Source organism: Paralichthys olivaceus, chromosome 6 (genome assembly GCF_024713975.1).
Source record: "Paralichthys olivaceus isolate ysfri-2021 chromosome 6, ASM2471397v2, whole genome shotgun sequence".
NCBI lineage: Eukaryota > Metazoa > Chordata > Actinopteri > Pleuronectiformes > Paralichthyidae > Paralichthys > Paralichthys olivaceus.
The window spans coordinates 15,336,458-15,359,549 of record NC_091098.1 but is presented as its reverse complement, the minus strand read 5'-3'; the positions used below and the strand labels follow the sequence as shown (position 1 = coordinate 15,359,549).

Sequence of the window (23,092 nt, the reverse complement as noted above, 5' to 3'; positions counted from 1 at the left end):
ATGTTAAACACATTGAGTGATTTTCTTTAAATAGAGGAATTGAAGAAAATAATTTAAGTAAAAGTAATGTTGATGAATTTGTAGTAGATACTAGATTTAATCAATATTGGCCATTAAATAGTTATTCCATTGTTGTTTTTCAATAAAGACCTAAATCTAGATGCAAACGAATTTTTGACAAACTTTTGGCAACATATGTTTTTACAAAAAAGTTAGTAACCCCTAACCTATATATGCAAACTACTTTTCTACCACTTAGGTGAGGTTATGTGAAACGTTATTGAGGAATGTGGAAAATTGTCTTTTACATCATTCAATTAAAGACAAGGCTGTCTGATATCTGCTAGTGGCATTACACACTTCTTGTCTTCACAAAGACCAGTTCTCTTACTTTTAACCCCCCCTCTTACTCAGCATTGAACTTTATCACAGTTGGACTTTCTCTTCCCCTCGAATCATTTTCTTTGCCCTCTTTTCACTCGTCTTTTTTTCTCTATGTATCTATGTATCTCCTCAGCAGTGGTATGTTAAACCTGGCCTCCTCCGAGTACACAGAGCTGCTGATCATTTTTCTCTCAAATCTGATCAGTTTTTTTCCGCCCTCTCTTCCCTCGGCTCCTCAGACCCCCGTCTATACTGTTAGTACTCTTGCTCCAGACAAAATGTGTGTCTGTTGTGCAACACAGACCAGTAATGGATGGCCACGTGTTTCCGAGCACTCTGTGTTTTACTATGTTGTCTTTTCCTGTAGATAAAATACATGAATCCACAGGAAAACAGGAAACTGCATTGAAGCAGTAACAATAACAGAGTTGTAATCGACACACAACTACTGAGTACACCGTTCATGTGTACAACCCCACATACACTATGCATGTGTCCGTTTCAATATGAACGTGCTCACGTGCAATTTGTGGAATGTTCTCATTTTTCAATTACCTCACAGAAATAGTGAAGAATTTTTGGTTTTACATATCCTCAAATAATTAATATTGAAATATTGATATTGAAATATAAGACCTGAGCTAACATATAGAGTGAAAACATCGATATGTTCAGAAGGAATATATGAACCCAGTTTGGTGGAGTGCAAATTGAATCACATTCACCTTATTTATGAAAAGCTGTGTAGTAAACTATGCAGGAAATGCATGCCCTTGTCCATATTGGGGTGTGTGAGAGGCTGAGTGTACCATCCAAGGAGAAGTGCTGATCTCTGAGGACCCTGGGACTGAACTGTATGTGTGTGACCTTAAATGGGCAGAGATCATCATGAAGTTGCATCATATTATATAGTAAGGGCCAGATATTACACAGCTTTACCTCACACAGGTAGATAGTGTATTCTTTTGTGTGTGTATATCTACACAGTTATAATAGCGTCTACTGAAATGCATGTCAGATGACTCCTTACATCTTGAACTGTAAAATATAACCAGCACCACTAATCTCTTTAATGTATATAGATGGATCAGTATTTGTTTTAAATCTGTTATTTGCACCTTTGACCTATCGAGTAGGCCCTTTATGAAAAACATTATAATATATAACAGTGTCTGACAATGACTAAACCTATGTCATATATTTTCATGACTTGTGTACCTACATTATCCAAACTGTTTCCAACCATGTTCAAACTCAGAGAAACCCCCAGTTTTATTTTAGTCGCCTTTTAACTTATCATGTCATGTCATATCCACCTTACCTATGGCTTTGTCCACATGTACTTACTTGAGCGAGCTATATTCATGTTTTCATTGGTCAGTTTTAAACGTAGGTTAGTTGCGTAAGGTGAATACGATTTAAAAGCATTTCACATCCGTAAACATGATTTGTGCCTGACTCGCCTCAGGTAGAACAACTCCCATGATCCCACTCTTCTCAACACCATCCTCAAACTGGCTCTTTTGTTAATGTTTTGGTTGAGAGGCCTCAAGCGGCCGAAGTCACCTGTGTGTGTAAACTTGCTGTTAAACCTGTGATAGCTCGTTCTCTTTTTAGCCACAAGGGGACAACAGATGTTGACACAAAATCAACATCATCAACTTTTAAACAAAAAGTTGCTAATTTACTATCTAGCACTCACACAAACCATAAATATACAAACTGTGTCCTTTAAATACAATCTTACTTGTTTTTATCTAAGGCCTGAGAAAACTGAAGCCAGCTGATTTGGAAAACAGAAATGATTAATTAAACTATAAACTGTTTCCTATTAAAGAGCCAAATGCAGTAAAAGTTAATTCACTCTCTTCCTCCATGAGATTCCCCTCTTTGTTTTTTATGTGTATTTTGTCCTGGTTTATTTTGGATGACAGATTTAATCCTCTCGTCCATGATACCAGTCTGGAGAAGTTCTGCTGTTCTTCACAGATGATTCTTTTCAGCTGCTCTGCGCTGGAGGTTGTTGTTGCTTTATCTTCCTTTTTAAATTACTCCAAATATGTTCGATTGGATTCCAGTCAGTGGACATATTTGTTCAGGTCATATTTTTCACCCTTTTCTTCTTTAAAAACTTTTTTTCCATTGTGTTAGACATTATTGCCAAGCTTCATGAGACTCATTCAGTATTTAGGTTTATAAACTATATAATATAATATAATTCCATTTATAAATGTCGTCTTTGCACACAAAAGTCTCATATCTTTACACTCTCATGTCCAGATTTCATGCATTTCTGTGCAGTAACTATGATGTCTTTGCCCCTTCTACACCAGATGTGCTGCACCCTGTCTGATCCAAACAAATTTAATTTGAAGATCCTTCTGCCAAAACTCATCAGGCTTCCTTTTATGGTTCTCTGGCAAAGTATCGTTGTGAAGTTTATGTTGTGGCGCTGCAGTGGTCACAGGTGCACTCATGTTGAGGTTGTAACTTTGGGGCCAGTATTTTCAATGTAGTCTATCTATGCAGTCTAGTAAGTTTGTGTGTGTCTGTCTGTGTGTGTGTTTTATGCTTCTGCGTGACAATGGCCTGTGGCTTGAGGCAAAATGATTTTGGGTCGTCTGTGCGTCTGTACCATCCTTGCGAACACGATATCTCAGGAACACCTTGAGAGAATTTCTTCAAATCTGGTAAAGCCGTCACTTGAACTCACAGATGAACTTGTTAGATTTGGTCAAAGGTCAAAGGTCAAAGTCACAGTGGCCTCAGAAAACTATCTCAAGTCTACTTCGAGGGAATTTCTTCAAATTTGACCAGGTGTCACGTGGACTCAAGATGAATTAATTAGATTTTCAGTGGTTAAAGGTCAAAGGTCACAGTGACCTCATATGAATCAGGAAAAAACTGCATTGGTTAGCAGAGGCATACAACCACAGAGTGGCAATTCTTGTTTGTATACATAAGACCAAATACCCTATATTCCAACTTGAAAATATAATATTAAATCCTGTAACTTTTTAGCAATATTTCACAGGGCTCAACTCTCTGCTGCCTATTCCACATGAATAATTTAGTTCCAAAACATATTTAATGTGTGTGTTTTTTTGCCTCTACGCCGACGGCAGCTGCAGCCATAGTCGTTTTACTTGGTTGTCCATCTGTTTGCCAGTCCCACTCTCATAAACATGATATCACAGGAATGCTGTGATGGGATTTCTTCAAATTCAGTACAAACATTCAGTTGCTGGTCAAAGATCAGTGCGACCTTACATTTTTGTGAACACGACTCATCAGGAATGCTGAGAACAAATTTAATTATATCTGACTGGCACAAACATTTACTGAAGAAGATCTGAAATGTTGTGGTCAAAGCTCAAAAGTCAAAGTCAGCCCCCAATCTCTGGAATGCTCTCCCTGATGAAATCCTCAACACTACATCTCTGGACAGCTTTAAAAACTACTCAAACACCACCTGTTCACTCAGGCCTTTGGTCTCAGTTAATGCTCCACCCTGCCATTAGTGCTGTTTATTTCTATCCTGTTTAGTGCTAATCACTTTCTTTTCTTTTTTCTTTTGTCCCAATGGACATATTTAAAGCTCCTTGGATCTCCTGAAAGGCATTATATAAATTGAAGCTATTATTATTATTATTATTATTATTATAAGGTCACTGTGGTATCCCACCACATGTAGCCAAGAATTTGTATGCTTTTCAAAACAACATGACAACTTTTATTAAATTGTTTAAAGGTCTTCACTACACTGATTGTAGCATGGGCAGACATAGACGTAAAATGAAACTTGACTGGTTGGTGCAGACAGAGAAGCGAGAGGAGGTAATTCTAGTTTGTAGAGTTAAATTGCAGAGGCTCGTGTTGTGCTTTTAGAGAAATGGGTCAGGCAGGGCTGGCTGGAAGGTGCACATCAGCCAGGTCACTCAGACACCTCACAGGTCACTGCTCCACAGCACAGCTGGCATTTAGTCTGTAGACTGACCTGGAAGGGAGAACGCAGATTTTGGAGACAGCAAAACATGTGAGTGCACAGGCAACAGCACTCACAGCAAAAATCAGAGATTTGTATTTCCATCAGCTTGTTTGTATGGATTGGCAGCATGATTCAAACTAATTTAGTGATAGAGCCGAAACAAATCACTTTTTCTGACATTTCCCTCAACAGCAAAACTGCTGCTTTCACTAATTATTAATCAAAGATAACGCGGCAGTGTCTCTCCATGTGTGGTCCCTGGGTTTGCTTTTGTTTAATTAACTTCTTCTCCTTTGGGTGGCGTTTTAGCTCAGGATTAAGCCTTGAACAAATCAGCAGGCCCTGAGTCTCGGTGCTCGCATTCTGCTTCTAGAGCAAGGTTCACAGTCTAGGTCCAGAGAGAAAAAGCAATGGAGCAAGACTGCGGGTCAAGTAGAGGAGGAAAACTCCTCCATCCTCCAGTAATTTCCCCAAAGTGAGAGGACATAGTGTGTGATTGTTTGAACGGAGTGTGTGTGTGTGTATAAAGTGTGTATGATTGTAATTGTGGGCGGTACATGAGTATTGTGGAAGTTTTGAGAAACAAGTCTCGGTGGGTGGTGCACCTCCCCTCTGTGTGGTGCAGAGCTCCTGCTGCCTGCAGAGCTGCCTGCATAGTGAGGTACAGTGGGAGGTATGGAGTGGTACCTACTCACACACACACACACACACACACTCACTGGTGTAAGTATGCTAGCACTGTAGTTTAGTCTAATTGGAGGAAAACAGCAGCTCTCAGCAGACCAGCGGGACACAAGAGAAGAGAACAGGACAGTTTCTCTGTGACTTCTGCTTCGTGATGGGACCCCAGCTAAAAGAACCCAAAAAAACATCCCCTCACATTGGCTTGTCCAGAATGCCAGTTTGCCTTAATTGGCGTTCAGCTTCGAGATGAGGGGAGGGAGAGAGACAGAAAGAGAGGGATCGGGGAGAAGGAGTAAGGAAAATGAAATCTAAGTGAGCATTTCTTGGCAGGATTTCAGCTGGCTGAAGAAGTGAGGAGAGGCTAATGTCAGTGGGGGGGTTGGGGAACACACCACGAATAAGCAACAGCATATCTGCTGATGTGAGAGTTGCTCTAGCTACAGTATTATTGTGCATGTTTATGTCACATGTATTCCATGTATTTGCTTGTTCCTCCTATAGTTTAGGTGCATGTTTTGTAGTCAGTGCATTAAGTTTAATCAAGCAGTGAACGTTGTGTTTATAGTATCTTTATTCCACTCTTCGGCATGAGCCGCTTTACATCATGTATCATTGTTGAGATTCCACTCTGAACACGCTTCCTAAATGTGACTGAGTGTCTCTGGTGGAAAGTTGCATTCTCCCTATTTGGCTCGCTCGCCTCAAATGAAAAACACACCCATTTATCTGCAAGTGTACAGATCTGCAGACAAGCCTCTTAATCCATCCCAGTGTGAATGTACTTATATAGATTTCCATTTAGCCGTCTGGGTCTCTTTCGACACACCTGCACAAGCATACGTGTGCAGATGAATCATCTTGAGTGTGACTATGTGACTCGTCAGGGGGATATAGAGAGGAGGATGGCGTGAGGGAGTGAAGGGGAGAGATAAAAGGAGAGAGATGAATCGGTGTTAATGTATGCCTCATCTCACATCCCCTGCTCCTCCCTTTAAGACAGGGGAGGAAAATGTTTTCCATACTTCTGCAAGCTTTGTACACGGTGCCTGTGCCAATGGCATTTATTCAGTGTGGTTTCATTAAATACAAGATACTGATGGTGCTGAATACACAGAAATAAGATTATATCAGTTGCATGTCAGTATGTTCCATAGTGTAATACTTTGTATCCCAAAATAAAACAGTTCATTTAATGTTTGCATTTGAAACATCCCCTCCGACTGGGTGAACCAACCTTATGCAACAAGTAAAATGCCCTCTACTGGGTGTCTCGCAGAAAAACACTTACCGCTCCCCTGTGTTTTGAGCAGGCATGTGTTCATTCAATTTGTACTGCTTTGCCCCCTGGATTCTCATCTGCGTGTCTTTGTTTTGCCTCGCTCCGTCTGTTCTGCTGTCAAATTCTGTGTCTCTCAACCCACTTTGAATTGAGCTCCCGTGCTTCGACAGTGTTTGTCAGTCACATCAGTATCAGACAAGCGGAGCCATTCCAGCAGCACTATTCAATATTCCTCTGCTGAGTCGCCCCTTCAATCACAGTCGCTTAAGGCATCCATTATGAGAAAAGAAATGGAGAGAGGGAGGGAGGGAGGGACGGAGGCCAGGAGAGAGAGTGAGGGGGGAGGATTGTGATCTATGTGTAAGTGTTGCATGTGGCAAATCAGTGTGCTGCCTCCACCTGAGAATGGATAATGTATCTGTCACATTGGGGTTTCTCTCTCTGCTGCAGAACTTTCTTCTATAACGTCTTACTTTTCTCTGAATGTTTTTGAGTGAATGAAAAGAAACAGATAGGAAGAGAGAGAGGAGTCTAATGGCACATCTTGACAGCAGTCTCCCATGACAGATGAATGCTGAAGAGACAGTCCTGCGATCTGTTGAAGCTCTTGACAGTGCACCTGAATTTGCGGTAAATCCAGCGGGGGATACCCTGCAGTGTTCACACTTCGACTTCTCCTTGATTTCTCCAGACTTTACACTAGACGGCCAGGCGGATAGAGTCCTTGGAAACTATGGAGGGTCTCACTTGGACATATGCGTTCACACATGCACATCCTCCGGAAAAAATAGGGAGGAACTGCGGAGTCCAGCGCATGTCTGAAAGCAGCATATGTGTGCTGGCACAGAACCAACATGGTGTGGTGGTTTCCAAACAACTGAGTGTGAGTGCATCCTACAAAAGTGAGATGAGATCACTCGCTGAGTCATGAGCTCAGCTGCCTCAGGCTTAAGAAATGCTGTTTGTTGGTCAGAAAATAATTAGTCAGGTTTCAGAAGGAGCAGCGTCTCATAAAAGCATTCTTGACGACCATTTTCGGTTTCTGTCCTGTTGTAGTTGCATGAGTTGTTTCCTTGGACAAGTCATCTCGCTGACATTTCAACACTCTGATTTCAACAGCTGATGACTCATAGTCTAGTGTTAATTCAGTTTAATGTGCTCTGATGCAAAGCGCACATCTAAATATGGTAATACTATGTTGGTGATTACACATCTGCAGCTTAGGTTCATCACATTGGCTTGGAAGTGACATTATACTGATGATGAAAAGATTGAGACTGGCAGATTGTGTATCGTGTGTGTGTTTTATCTCAGTGATGTCCATGTATGCAGACCCATGCGCACATACATGGATGTGTTGCGTCAGTGTCACATACATGCAAGCAGAATGTGGTCAATCAATAAATAACAGGACCTATGGTGGTTTTTTGAAATCTACTTTCAAACACAGATTTTGAGAGCACAGTTGGGCAGTATGACAATTTATTATCAGGAAAACATGTCAGACGTTTTTCTATAATGTGTAAGGCCATTATTCCAAGAATAGTTTATAGGTTTATAGGTTTCTTTATCACTCCGGCAAGGAGCTTATGTTTTGGTCTGCGTTTGTGTGTTAACTAGGAGGATTACTAAAGAGAAGAATCCCTTAAATTTTGGTGTGAAAACTGATCAGGGGGCAAACCCAGGATTATTGTTTCACTGTCGTTGCGAAATAGGGCGTTTTTAAAAAATGTTTCCATAATTTAGAGAATGAATCAGACATGATAAATAAAAATCAGACTTGTTTAGGGGACAGTTATTTACGTGTGTGCAATTTGGTGCAGATCCAAATTTGGATCTACTGAATTTAAATGTGGTCTCTTAAGGGGACTGTTGGGCCTTGGCGGAGGTATGTGCTCTACTAGTTTCAGTGATGAATTCACATATTTTCTAATCAACATGACTCATAATATAAACAAACTTGTCCTGTGATGTATCTTTATATCATATACTGCTGATTATGTAAATTTGGGGATTAGTTTCAGTTAAGCTTGTGAACTGTTCTTTGGCCTATAGGCTAGGCTGAAAGACACACACACACTCACACACACAGACACACACAGAATGCCAACATTATGAAACGTGAGACCTCCTGCTCACTCCATGGAAACACTAAGAAAAAAAAACAGCACTGACCCCCCAGGATGATAAGTGAACACAGGAGTCAGTATTGGAGAGGTCCCAGCCAGGAAAGCCCTTTACGATCCATTTAGTGAACATATGTACACACATTCTTCAGAAAGTGTGTAACACTGACAGACTGTGGCTCTGACGCTGTGGCTGCCTTACTGGAAAATACATGACACCTCCAACCCAACATGGCCTCCTCTCTGTAAATAGCATTATGCATCATTACAGACGTTGCTATTAGCAGGGTCAGCTCTGAGTGGCGAGCATGGCATTTAATCTGCTTTCAGTGCTGGATACTTAAGAGCATGCACAAAGAAAAAAAAAGAAGAGAAGACAGTGGACGAGAGAGAGGAAATAAAAGGGAGGAGGGGGGAGAGAAAACAGCTGAGAGGAGGGGAGAGAAACAGAGGAGAAGGAGAGAGAAAATTGGGGGAGTGGGAACCTTATCCTAGAATAGCCAGCAACTAGAGCTGCTAACTCCACCCTCCTCACCCCTCCCCTTACTATCTCTCTTTCTCTCACTCTCTCCCCCCCCCCCCCTCTCTCTCTGAAGCAGTCTCCCAGTCTGTCATTTGACCAGGCAGTTCACAGAGGCAAGAGCTCAGCACCAAAAAGAAAACAGAGGGACGGGGGCTCATTCAATATCACAATAAGCTTGCTGGAATGTTTCCCTGGCTGTTTATCACCAGCTGAAGAAAAAAAAACCTTTGAGAGTGGATTTTCTTCTTGGCTGCTGCTTTTTTTCTTTGCGGACTCTTCCTCTTCTTCTCTGTGTGGATGTGGGCTTTAACTCTGTCTGCAGTCCACTGAGGAGCAGGATCAACCTTCACCCTTTTGGGGGGGATTTACACTTTGAGGAGTGGAACCTCTACTTAGGAGAGGGTGAGCGAGGGAGGCTGAGAGACAGACAGTGAGAGGGGGAGAGAGGGGGAGTAGGAGAAAGAGAGAGTGCCGGGCCATGCCCACCTCTGCTCATGGTTCACCAGCATGAAAGGGGGCCACCATCACCATCGCCACCACCGAGGCTGTGGCTGCCAACACTTGTTCCGTAAAGTCCTCGCCAAGTGTGGCTGCTGCTATGCCCGAGTCAGAGGTCAGTCTCTCTCTCTCTTTCTCACACACACACACACACACACACACAGTTTGTCATTGTCATTCTGAAGTTTATTTACATTTAGGTGGGAAGAATGCTTTTGTGAGTGTTGTTTCGAGTATTTTGTACGCTTATCTGTTGATCATACTGAACTGAAGGAATAAGTGACTCCTCTCGTCTCCTCTCCATTTAATACCTCGCTCTTTATTTCTCCTCCACATTTTCTTAGATGTCCACAGACCTCTCCCTTATCTCTCTTTCCATTCCCTCTGAGCGTGTGCTAATGGTTTAAGTGTAAACCTCGATTCTCTCACTTGGTCTGTTCGCCTCCAGCTACAGCAACAGATGTGTATCACACACACACACACACATCTGAGCAAGCATATGAAAAAAAAATAAAAGACGTCCTTCCTCCAGTGTGGAACAGGAAAGAGGACAAGAATTATACATTCTTCGCTTAAAGATAGAGAAGGAAAAGTGAGGGAGAGGAAGTGTGTGTGTGTGTGTATGTGTGTGTGTGTGTGTGATTTGGAAAGTGACCATCCTCATCATGATGAGTGTGTGTCAGTTGGGTATGTGCAGCACGTGGATGGATGGAACACACAGGGGGAGAAACATTCCTCAACCCCAAACAGTGTTTTCAGAGAACAAAAACAGCAGTAATCCTCTCTCTCTGTAATGAAGTGCAGCACGGATAGCAGCGGTCCATTAGAATGGTGTGGTCGAGTAAAAGCAGCGGGTGGCGTATGTAATAACAACGAGGCTGGTGAACGCGCGCAGTCGTCCACTGCAGGCCGTGTTGCTTGTTTAGAGTTTATACAAAACTCTGGGCTCAGTGTAGCATCAAGTTGAGAGCAGGGCGAATCACAAATCAGATCTCTCTCTGGATACTTCCTGTCTGCCTGTCGCTTTCCCCTCTGTCGCTGTCTCGTGCACACACATGACCCCTGCCACTTGGCTTGTAGTCTAATAGCAGCGTACGGGTTTGCACTGTGGTGCCACGCTATGTGTTTGTTCCCTTTTACAAGCCTACATCAAAGGGATAAAGTGTGGCCCGACCCGCTGAGGCGCTGTACATAGGGGGGCTCATGAAGTAAGCTTTCATATTATTGGCATGCATTGCTGGATACATACCTCAGATTCCTCCAGTTTAATCTGTTATGTAATGGATATTCTCCTTTTCCATCACCCGCAGCTCCCTGCTGCACCTCCACCATGTTATCATAGAAAATACACACATGCACACTTAGATCATAATATATAAACATGTGGGAGATTGGAGGAATGAAACATTTCAGACTATTAAAATAAATCTCTATAAACTTTTGATAAGAGCATTTTTCCAAATGGATTTATTTTACAAGAAAACTTTTGGTGTTTGCATGTGGCTGGTTTTGGTGCAGTATCACGGGCTGGAGTCAGAAAATCTCTTGATCTTGCTTTATGATCTGGAGCAGGAGAAATATGAGTCCTCTGTCTCCTCTAGAGAAGCCACATAATAAAACTACAGCAGTCTCTTAGAGTAAGTTAACTATTAATGTGAAGCTGTGTAGTCTATAAAGTCTCCTCATATAGCATATAAAGTACATTTTTATGTTGCTACGACTCACTACTATGCCATGGAGCTCACATACAGTGCTATTCTAATCTGCTGTAAAGCAGCTTCTATAATTAACCTGGTGGAGAAGGGGCGGCTGGTGGGCTTTTTCTTTAATAGCACTTCCTCTTTCTCCCTTTTTTTAATCTAATCTCTTTACAGTTCTGTCTCTTCACTGAGAGACACATCACATTTTTGACTTTTCAAACTCATTTACTGAATCTGTCTGTTGGGAAACTTCCAGTGGGAGCACAACCTGCTCTGACACTCAGGACCCGGCTGATTCTGTTGTGGTGTTTACAGGAAAAACACTGAACAATGATGGTCTGACTTCTCTAGATCGAGTCCTCATCACCTTTGGCCGCCAACAGTCTAATTCAATCAAGCTGCACCAAATTTCACACATTCAGATATAAGTTGCCCTATTTTCTTCATCAAGAGCAGCCAGTTATTCAAATCTGTGAAAATGATTTTTTTTTACAATGTTCAAGAAAGGGAAAACACAATCTTGGATCTGTCCTCTGATCCGGATTCGCACTGACATTTAATTGGTGTTTTCCCTCACCCATATCACATCCTCTGATGTTTTGTGGTAATCCGTCCAACAGTTCTTTGCTGCTAACCAACAGACAAACAAACAAACGCAGATAAAAACAAAACCTTCTCTGCGTAGCGAACATAAAAGACGTGCCTGGATTGACTGACCTTAGATAATCAAGATCAAAATACAAAAACGATGGCTTATCGTGTGAGCTAACAGATTTCTAATGTGACACTGATATCCGCAGCAAACAAAAAAATTCCCAGGCTGCCTTGCTCTATTTTCTCGGATGTAATTGTTTACAATGGATCCACACCATTCATTGATTCTAAAAGAAGCCACTCCACTTACACTAGAGGAAATGATAGTGTACTGTGTGATTCATTCCCTACTCAGGGATAATAACACTTACTTGTACGCTATGTGATGACACAGTGCAGTGTGCCATTACATGACTCCATCTTGGTGCCTAGCTTCATCCACACGCACACTCAGATCAAAACACGCACCTGTAGCTTAAAGTAAATAAATAGCTAAACTAAATCATTCAGCTGCTGTCAGTCAGACTAGATGATGGTCATCAGTTCTTCCTACAACTCTTTCGTGCAGACGAGGGACTGCAGTGCGTCAGAAAAACAGATGAATCAATGGTTTGCAGTGTTACTTTACTGACTCTGCTGCCACACATTTGTTTTTTTCACTTCTTAATCTATGTGTATTGAAAGATGAACCCATGGGCCTTAGCTAAACATGTGGATGTCTGGATGTGTGTGGGGGCTCTGTGTGTATGTTTCATGTTTCTTACAGGATAGACAGTTGCCAGAAGGCATGAAAAACAGAGGAGGTATGAGGATTTATAAACATGAATGCGGGGGAAGGGGAGGAGTTATTGATCTGAACATGATGGAGGAGGCCGGAGCGATGGACAGGTGGACAGATGGGTGTAATGAAAGAGAAAAGCATGTATCATTAAGCTCTGATGTAAGAACCGGTCGCATCAGCAGATTGGCTGCCAGAGGGCCATTAGTGAGGGCTGTTTCCCAGTAAAAGACTGTTGACAAGCCACATAAAAATAGATGGTGTGCCATTGTTTCGTATGGTCCACAATGATTTTCACAGTCCTGAGGGAGGAAATGAAACCTGTGGATTCATCAAATCACATCTAATGGGAGGGTTGCACGTGTGTTCAACTTCTTTTTGAGGATCAAACACAAATATTCCAACAAAAAAAAAAGCCATTTGCAGACTGTCATCCATGACACTGACAGTGTTTTCCTTTACATACAGTACATAAACATATTACCACTGCATTCAAAGACAACACAACCTTTTTCTAAATCACATCTTTAGTGTGGAACAGCCTCCCACACACATTCACATCGGGGTGCACACTGAAGAGGAAGCTGTCACATGTGAATGCAGACTACCAGAGAAACAGAAATCTAAGAAAAATAAGGATAAAGTGGAGGTTGGATTGTGCTTAAACAAGGTTGTCAACTCTTAAAAAATATGTATTTTGAATATAAGCCTCTTTGCTGCAGACGTTGGTCTGAATTCATTTTTCAGGATATACATTTTAAGCCGTGGTGAAATATTTTTCTTTGTTTAATTTCCTCTATGAAAACATGTCACATGAGATGAATGATGATGATTAGAAAACTGCTTCTGAAATCTGTTGAGATACACAATATACCTTTAAATAAAATTGGCACACGCTAGCATAAAATAAAATCACTCTCACCAAACTCAGTTTGAGTCCAGGAAGCAATCTTTCTCAAATGTTTTTGATTTAACATTCATCAATATATTTGAATGTTAATCTGAATCTTTTAAATACAAACTCTGCTGCCTCTCATCAGAAGGCTTTTCCATATATATCAGCAAAGAGAGATTTAGTTTTCAACTTAACACGAAAGGCTCTATCTGAGCTTCCCTTTCACTCTCACTCTCACTCTGTTTCTCTTCTCTCAACATGCACTTACAGATGTCTCCAGTTTTGTGGTTGCGAGATTTTCTCAAAATATTCCTGGCCCGCTCTGTTCCACAGTGCGACAGTAAGCAGCTTTACCTGTGTCTGAGATGACTTGGTAGCAACTGTAACAGCAGCATAGCAACAAGAACAACTTCTCTATCTATAGACCCAGAATATCCATCTTTACCCTGAATAAGTATATCTCAATCTTTCTGTTCCCACCACTGCCGTCCTTCTTCGGCCTTGTCTTTCTCTGTTTTCTTCCACAGCTGCCCTGTACATGCATTTTGCATTTATATGTGCTCCCTGTGCATCTGTGAGTGTGTTTATTTGTGGGCATTGGGGGCTGGTGTTGACTCATGCATGCGATGAGTTAGGACAAGGATCCCCCCCAGCAATGACATACACACACACACTCCCCCACATGCAGATTTATCTACATGGTTGAATGACAAGGACAAATTCAAATTCAAGGAAAAAGATTAAAAAGACACTTTTAATTCAAAGAACATTAAATGGAACCGTAAGTGCTGTATGTGTGTCCATTGCATGCAAAAAGGCATACGCACGTACAGATGTGTTTTTGCCTACATGCATGGTGTATTATATAATCTCTATCTATAGCCCAAAACCATAAATTGCATCATCTGTATCTTTGAAAAAAGTATTTTTACTTTACCTAAACAATCACTGTACATACCAGGCATGGACAAAACAAACAGAAATACCTAGTTCAATGAAGAGAAACTTATTTTATGAAATGTATCTTAGATTATGAAGTTGCTGTAATAGATTAGGCCAATGGAACCTTATGTCTATCGACTAGAATGACACTCAGTAGGACATATACCTCTGCAAATGCCAAATAGTCCCCTAAACTGGTCTTAAATATCAAACAATTGTGAATAACTACATCATCTTGTTAATTTGTTTGACTGACCCACATTCCAAAACCTTCAAGATTTCTTTATTAAGTATCAAATAAAAAGCAACAACTTTTCACAACTAAATCAGATCAATCGGCTAATCGTTCCACCCTGTAACTGACCTGTACGACTTTGTAATGTATGTTCTGTATCCGCTCCTCATACTTGTCAACTGTTTCACTATGTTCAGGAGAGGACACGGCTCATTTGACAATTTAAAAAAAAAATACTTGATCATAGTCGTTAAAATTATTCTTGTCCACTTGCCCTCCATTTCAGACTCTGAGGGCTGGATGAGTTACAGCCCCTTCATGTGGGAGGGTTCAGCGTCCCTCTTGCTCAAGGGCACTTTAGCAGTGTGGTTGTTTTTTTTTAGACACATAGGAACATGATCCTCAAGGGTTTCCTCAGCTAACCTGTGACCCTACGACCTGAATACATCTTGATAACAACTGGAGTTCACTTTTGACATAGAGCAGCACTCTTGGCAAATGCTGGGGGAAAATTGCCTTGACCAGTTTGTCTTTTTATGTCTCAGCGGGAGAAACCTTCTTTGTCTTATAAGGCAGAACTCAGACATTATGGAAAAAGCAACAAAAATAGCTGAAATTGAAGGGATGCTGCTGCACTGCTGTGGGCCCGGCCTTGTGCTCGGCAGGCTGAGATATTTTTAAACGTTGCACCCCGGCCCACCCTGCACCTCGTCATCGCCTCCTGACCTCCCACCCAACCCCCTGTCTCCTCTGCGCCGGGCAACCGATCTCCTCCACATTGTTTCTCTCTCACTCATGTAAGGGAGACAAGGACGCAGAGAAATGGAGCGAGAGGGGACGAGTGCGCTCATACAGCGACCCAGTGCTCCCAGTCTCCCGGCTGGATGAAGAAATCAGCCGGTCTGAATTTCGGGCTGAATGTTGCATGATTTGCTGGCTTTGGAATGTGAACACCAAGTGGAGCATTAAAAATCATTCCTGGGGCATTCTCATTTTCTCTCTCTCACCTCCTCTTCCCTTAGTTCGTCTCCAACTTCTCTCTCTCTCTCTCTCTGTCTCTCAGACTGGTCGGCAAACAGCCAGTCAGCCAGTTATTAATTATATCTTCTCCCCTTTTCACCATTTTCACCATCTCCCCTTTCCTCACAGTTCATTCTCCTTTTCTTTTTGCTTCACTAAATGGCCTTGCCCTGACATATTTCCAGGGCTCCAGTGCACTTCTTCCTCTCTCTTTTTTCTTTCTCTTGCTTAGGCCTCTGTTTGTAAATGTGCAGAGGAGAAGAATGAGGGAACAAATTATGAAACACAGGAGTGCATTCCATACCTTGTTTAGAAAGAATTCTCCAACAGTGCAGAGGGGGAGAGGAGCCACTTCCCCCTACGATTCTACCCCCGCTTTCAGGCCATATGGGTCTTTTTACGTCTGTGGTCTTTAGGGGTATCTGTTACACATGTTCTTACCACACTGAAGCTTAGATATGAGTCTTAGTGTCCCACTCACTCCTCATTATATTCAATCAAAAAGCTCTAATGCTGCTGTAATGAGGTGCAATTGAGTGGAGTGCAAAATGTGTTGACTGCGGTAGTGGAAACTTAGAATCACTAGTCAAAGTAAAAGTACTGCATTAAATTTTCTACTCTAGTAAAAGTAGGTAAGTACTTGCTTTTTAATATACTTAATGTATTAAAAGTACCTGCCAAATGTAGTTTATTTCCTAACGCAACGTTCAACTTCATTGTTATGAGTGAGTGCTGCTGCTGCAGGAGGCGGAGACCAATGTAACCTGCCCACTCTGATTGGGCAATGGACCAATTCCCCTCTCGTTATTGATGACTTTATATATAAAACCATGTTCCATGTTCCACGTTCCACTTTATCTTATGTGATTTAGATACATTTGTATCTTTGCCTTTGTATAGTATCTCTACTATGTATTTTAATTATGGGTTATTTGCCTAGGCATAGTGTTTAATCATGGGTTTTCCATCTTTTTACCAATAATTGGCCATATTCTTTTAATTAATTTTGATAACGGCATGCTATATATTTGTATTAGATAGTCATTTTATTTTAGGTTTCCTTGTAAAACTGACAAGGGACAACAGATGAAAATAAGCTTATTTAGTTAACTCATGTACATAATGCATTGTGAAATTGTATAAAAATTTATTTATTTATGTAGTGGAGTAAAAGTGAGAAGTAGCAGAAAATAAACCTACTTATGTACAGACACATGAAAAAAGTGCTCAATGTACTTTGGAATACTCCACCAGTGCTTTTTACTACATCTCTTTTCATCCAGTCAGACTGGAGCATGCTCACCATAGGCCTCAGTAACAGGTTTCCTACAACGACGCCCCTTCAGACTAGTCTCTGATTCTGGATTGTCTCCTCAGCGATCCTCCTCAGAGAATTCTTGATAAACGCCTCTGCTGAGAAACTTTCCAAAACACTGCTCTAAGCAAAGCAAACAATGGAAAGTGACAATATTGAGGTCAATGTAAAGTTGTGCTGATGAAGTGAGTTTGCTGATCTCTGTTAGTCGACCCTGAGAACAACTGTTGCGTCTGGGAAAGGTTGCATTCTTAATCAAATCTTCAGTTCAGACAGTGGACATAAGCCTCCACCAGTTTGTTAGTTGTACAGTTTATGTTAAAGATAGCTCTAACAGCTTTGGTTCCACTGTCTAAAAATAGAAGATCAGTATGGAGCATTGTTGCCGTGTTGACTTCTGACCTAGATTACGTCTCTTGTTCATCTCTGTGATGACAGTTGAACAAAGTCATGGTTAATCAGTTAAGTATAAGTAAATCATAGTGACTTCTTGGTATGAAACACAACTAACAAACCCTGTTGACCTATAGCCTTTTAGCTCTGTTCACTTCAACAAAAAATGTGTTATGTGATAAAACTTTGCTGGGGAATTCAACGATAAAGTAAGAAAAAAGATAAAAGAAAACATCGGAGAGGACCCTGAAGCTCTCAATAAACCTTTTCCCCCTGTCACTGCCTGCTCCACAACAATGTTAGCAAACCAACAATTGATCTGTTTTCTCCTTATTCGTCAGCAGATGACATTGATTTTCAGTTATCAGTAGCTACTATTGATAGTTACCAGACACAGCTCAGATGGAGCACGCAGCCTAGCATTACAGCAAATGTCTTTACCACTACAGTTAACAGTGTTTAAAAGGACTTCGGAGGCCTCAGGCAAAAAGGGACCTAGAAGGGCCCTACAGCGAATCAAACCAAACACCCCCGATAATCCTTAAAGAAAAACGTGATACCAAATATCATTCTAATCTTCAAATAATCTGTTTACTATCACCCCCCCCCACCTGTTCTCAAGTGTTTGTTTAAACACCATGTCATTGGTTGGTGCCTCTGTTGCCACATTCAAAGTTGAACTACTTGGCATGAGCAACGTGACACGACAGAACCACAATGCAGTTCGGCAACGCATAACCACATTCAAAGTTAATGAGCAGCATGTTCTCTCTCTTCATGTTCCCTATCAACATCATCCCTGTTCAACTATGTAATAAACATCTTTGCAATCAGTTTTATTCTATTTTTGTTCAGCTGCTTGTCTTCAGATAGCAGTTAAACATTACCTCAGCTATGAACATTTTAAAAGAACTTATTCAGCAACATTGCCCCAAGGCTATCTCAGAATACAGAGATGTGGGTCTGCACTGAATGACACCGACTGACAAAAAGAGGAAAACTCAGACTGCAACATTAATACTTTTTCTATTGCTTTGCTTCAGTATCATCCTTATATTTTAAGCTCTCTAGATCTGATGTATCCTCCAGGTCGTCAGCACTGTTCAATCTGTGGATGGATCACAGGTGGACCATCCCCAGGACTTTCTGTAACACGAATGGATTTCTAAGCTTTAGCATTCATTAGTCAGCCACCTAATTAATTACCATATGGAGAGCTCTGGCTACAAATGCAGGATTTGGAACTGAAATAGACAAAAGCTGACAGGTGCAGATGGTTTTCTTGAATTTGGAATTAGCTTTTCAAAAGCATCATTTGTGTTCACATCATTGTTTTGCAAATAACCAGAAGGCATGCCACACATTTAGTGGAGTGTTACTGTACACACGGAAATATTCATGCAAATCTATGCAAATTATTAGTGTGTGTGTTTGTGAACATATGTGCCTGTGTGTGTCCTTATGTGCAATGTGAGTTAATGCGTGTGTGCCCACATGTGTAGGTTGATTTCATGTCTTGCTGATATCTTTTGTGCGGCCGTGCCTCATTCTCTCTCCTGTGGGTTTAGTTGCTATGGCGATGAGAGTGGGGAGAAGTGGAGAGTCATGGAAAGGAATGAGAATATGTGTCTGGAAAGTCCATCAAGTCTGACTGAGAATCACTGTACTAACACATCTTTACATGCGCAGGTCAACACAGCGTGCCACATCTGAATGAGGAATTGTGCTTCGCTTTTTGTTTAGTTCTGTGGTTTTGACATGTGAAACTCCTTTGCTCAACTCAAATACACAACATATCAGGCTGTGTTGAAAGCTGGGATGAGGAAGACATGTATCGCGACCCTCTGAGCGATTTGCCTGCTAGAGGCTTCAAACGAATCCTTCCCGCAGGTCACATCCGAGTTGTTTCATTGTATACAGTAGTCCTGGCTTCGTGCGGTTCAGAGAAGTGACCTTGTGCACCAGCCAGCGTGAAAAACAGCGTGAGCACAGAACCCAGAGCTAAAAGTACCAGAGCAGACGGGGGCCGGGAGGAGAGGCTCCATGTCCCCACGGCCCAGCAGGCACCACAGCTCTGTCTCCAGCTCTCCTCGCAGGCCCCCTGACTGGCACTGTCACAGCTGCCATATGGAATCACAATCGCTTTTAATTTGCTCTGTGTTCTCAGCCACCTCTGGCTTAATGGCAGCTTTGTTTACCCCTCATCACAAGTGTTAGTCTCTCTCTGTCTTTCTCTCTCTCTCGCTTTCATTTTTGAATTTCCTTTAGAGAGAGCAAGAGTGTGTGTGCATATGTAAGTGCCCAGATAATCACACAGTGCTTGCTGCCTGCTGCTAAAGAGGCTGAAATAGTAGTGTTGATCATCACTATAATTATCTGGGCCCACACACACACACACACACCAATTCATGTAGTTACTGTAAGGTCATGCAAGTGCTCCACATCACTTTTTTCAAGCTGGTCTTCCACCGATCAGAGGTTCTGTGGTTCCTCCAGTCGTAATGCTGAAGTGTCCTTGGGCAACACACTGAACCCTAAATGCGCCGAAGGTGTGTGAATGGTGTCTGATAGAGAAAGCGTTTTGTATAGAAGCGCTGTATGTGTGTGTTAATGAGACTAAATTGTGAAGTGCTTTCAGTTGTTGACTGGAAAAGCACTATATAAATACAGTAACTGAATAAAATCCAGTCCATTAGTATTATTGGATAAAATTCCATGTTCCACATCTCTATCAGATCAAGAGAAGCAAAGTAAATATTTTTTTCTGGACTAATTCAAGCTGTAATATCAGTGTTAGGCTCATCCACTGAGTCTGAAAGTTTGTTTTACAAAGGAATGAACTTGTGTGTGATACTCAGCACTGTAACATAATCAAAATCATATTCTGACATTTTAATCACTCCTGTTTGTTCCTGATCATCAAATAGGACTACACTTTCAGAATGTGTTTAATATTTGAATCATATAACATCGCAAACAATATTCATTCATTCATTCTTCATTGATGAAGGTTACAATGCAAAGGGTTTTCACTAGCATCAGCTGCAGCATTCTTTATTAATATGACTGAGTCTGTACTATTCCTGTATTTAATGGAATATGTAATAGGCATTGTAAGTGATGGAGTAGTATTATATTTATTACAGATTAGGCTACTTCATTTTTCTCAAGAAGAAAAGTTAATGGGGTACTTTTACTTTTACTGGCCCTGGTGAGGTTGACTGTTAATGGCCAAAACAACCCTCAGGCCAACAGGAAATATCCTGGTGCACTCAACGGTGTCTCCATCAGTATGTGTGTTTATATTTTTATATAATATGCATTTGGTTCCTGGGATTTTACACCAAGAGAAATAACTGCTGATGATTCTTGCAACTTGGCTGGTCTCTCTCTCTCTGAATGGTTCTGGAGGAATGTCTGAGTTTTCAGAGCCACTAACCACATACACGGTCTCACATTGTCAAGAGCCAGCAGCAGCAGCAGCAGCAACTGGAGGAAAAACCAGTGTCTGCGGTGAGATGCCACCGCCCACTCATGCGGATGGACTGCTTTTGACAATTCAAATGCACAGTATATGCAGGAGGAATGAGTGAAACCTCATTTGGGATGGTGGGAACAAAGTCTCTCAACAGGAAAGCAGTGAGTGTGATGTAAATGCTCAACCTTGACCACTTGAACTGCATCTCCACACATGTTGACCTGATTTTGACCTTCAGTCAGCGGCACAAGGGCAGTTTTAGATCTATCACTTAGGGCTGTTCCATAAGCCTTCATCAGGAGAAGTGTGCGAATTAACTCTTTCACATTGTTCCACAGACAATAGGATTAATGGCAGAATCCTCTATTCAGGGTTTTTGTGTAAGTGACCTCGCTTTAATGCTTTAATCTGATGAAAAACGTGCCACACAGAGTCGGGCAGCGAGGGCTGACGGCGGGAGACCCACCCTGATGACTTGTTTATGTCCCTTGTCTACTACGTATTTCCTACAGTGCTCCTGGAACCACGGATGCGTGTGCATGTGTGTCTAGGTCAGTAGGAGGACAGGAAATCTCCGGTGAATGCAGTGTGTCACTGCCAAAGTTATTGCACAGGACACAACACATGCACATTGTTGCTGTTGCATATGCCCATGCGTAAGATAAGAAATAAGCACAGTTCTAATTTAAATATTTATTTATATTCAAAGGGTAGTTTGTGTCTGATTCGCCTTCCTTCCCTCCTTCTCCTCTGCTCTCGCTCTAGGTTCCAGCTTCCATCTGGCTGCCATTTGTCTGCCTTCCTCCTGCTTTACCTTAATTTATTGCTCACTTTAAAATCATGAATAAATCCCAGCTCTCAGGTCCATCTACCCATCTTGTATCCCTCTCCCTCATTACGCTGTTCATTAAAATACAAGTTCATATTCAATGAAGATTCGTTGGCTCGATAATTGCTGAGGATTATTCAGGCAGTGGGCTCAGTTGCTTAAACTGTGAACTGTCAAGAGGAGAGGAGAGGAGAGGAGAGGAGAGGAGAGGAGAGGTTTTTCTATTACTTTTTTCTTTTGCTAGATGTAAATTCATCAGGGGGTGAAAAAGGTGATAAATAGGCAAACTCCCGATGGTGGGTCCAAGGCAGGACTATAGTTTTTTAAATGCCATCTTTAAAGAGTGAAGTTATAGTCAATAATATCTCAAGGTTATATCACCCACTAAATAATGTAATCCTACTGCTACAAAAATGATGTAATATATATATTTCAAACCTATTTTGACCTATTTTAGATTTTTTTTAAACAGCAATACATTTCCATCCCTGTGGTGTGCAGCAGTTTCTTGGCCAGTTTGGTTTTGCATGTCGAGCTTGTGCTGATCTCAGCAGCCCCTGGAGCAGAGCAGGGCACTGCATCAGAGCAGGGAGCGCTGCGTGTCCTGATCCCGAGGCCGGACCTGCAGTCAGAGTCTCAAAAACAAAGCTGCAGTGTAGAGAACAATGCAGAGGGAGAGAGAGGGTTAGAGTGAAAAAGAAGGTGGCAGAGTTTAAGAGGAGACAATCAGAGAGGAAGAGGGAGGACAGGAGGAGAGAGAACAGCCAAGACCAGGATTTAATAATGAGACGCAGTCCAATACATCTGGTTTGTGGCCGATAAGATGAAGTATAATGAGAGAAAATAGTAAGATATAAGACAAAATGTCAGGAGTTTAAAAAGCTCTAAAGAGAGTTTGTTCAGCTCAAAAGAATAAAAGGAGATTTTAAATATTATGTTGTAATCTTTAAAATCTAATCTAATCTAATGTAATCTTTATGATTTAAAGATTAAGATTATCTTAAAATATTCCTATAAAGGTTCATGAGAGGACATTCAGAGGGTTTCCGGTCATATGTTTCAGGTACTAAGTGCCTCATTGTCTCCCAGGTCTTTCAGTCTGCACATCTGAGTGCCTGAGTGCTGCCCAGGTCCTGCTGGTTGATGGGAAGAGTGTCCATTTCCTCTGAGTGGGTGAAATGTAATATTCAAGTAGAGCCGGGGCTGAAGAGCATATAAGGTAGAAGGGCAATGAACCACCGAGAGAATAGAGAAGGTAAGAGTTGTTAGCAACGATGCAGGTGGGCGTCTGGTGCCTGTGGGTCAACCGTCACACTCTCAGGCCCCCTCAGGGTTGTTATCATCAAGGCTGCCTGCATTGATGGACAAGTCCGACAGTCTCTCAGACTCAGCTGGACGTTTGACAGGTTTGGCACTGTGGTGACCAGCAGG

The 23,092-nt window shown here is 41.7% G+C and overlaps 1 protein-coding gene across 4 annotated transcripts in view; it reads left to right on the top strand.

The window, feature by feature from the left end:
- arhgef25a (Rho guanine nucleotide exchange factor (GEF) 25a) overlaps nucleotides 1-23,092 on the top strand; it is a 43,607-nt gene that overhangs the window by 2,653 nt on the left and 17,862 nt on the right. For 2 of the 4 annotated variants that reach the window (XM_069527115.1, XM_020089488.2), the window contains exon 1: nucleotides 9,076-9,597. The exons of the other annotated variants lie outside the window; for them this stretch is intronic. In XM_069527115.1, the coding sequence (XP_069383216.1) occupies nucleotides 9,492-9,597 (106 nt within the window). In that variant the 5' untranslated portion in view covers nucleotides 9,076-9,491. Of the gene's footprint in view, nucleotides 1-9,075; nucleotides 9,598-23,092 lie in introns of those variants that run through there. 4 annotated transcript variants of the gene reach the window in all.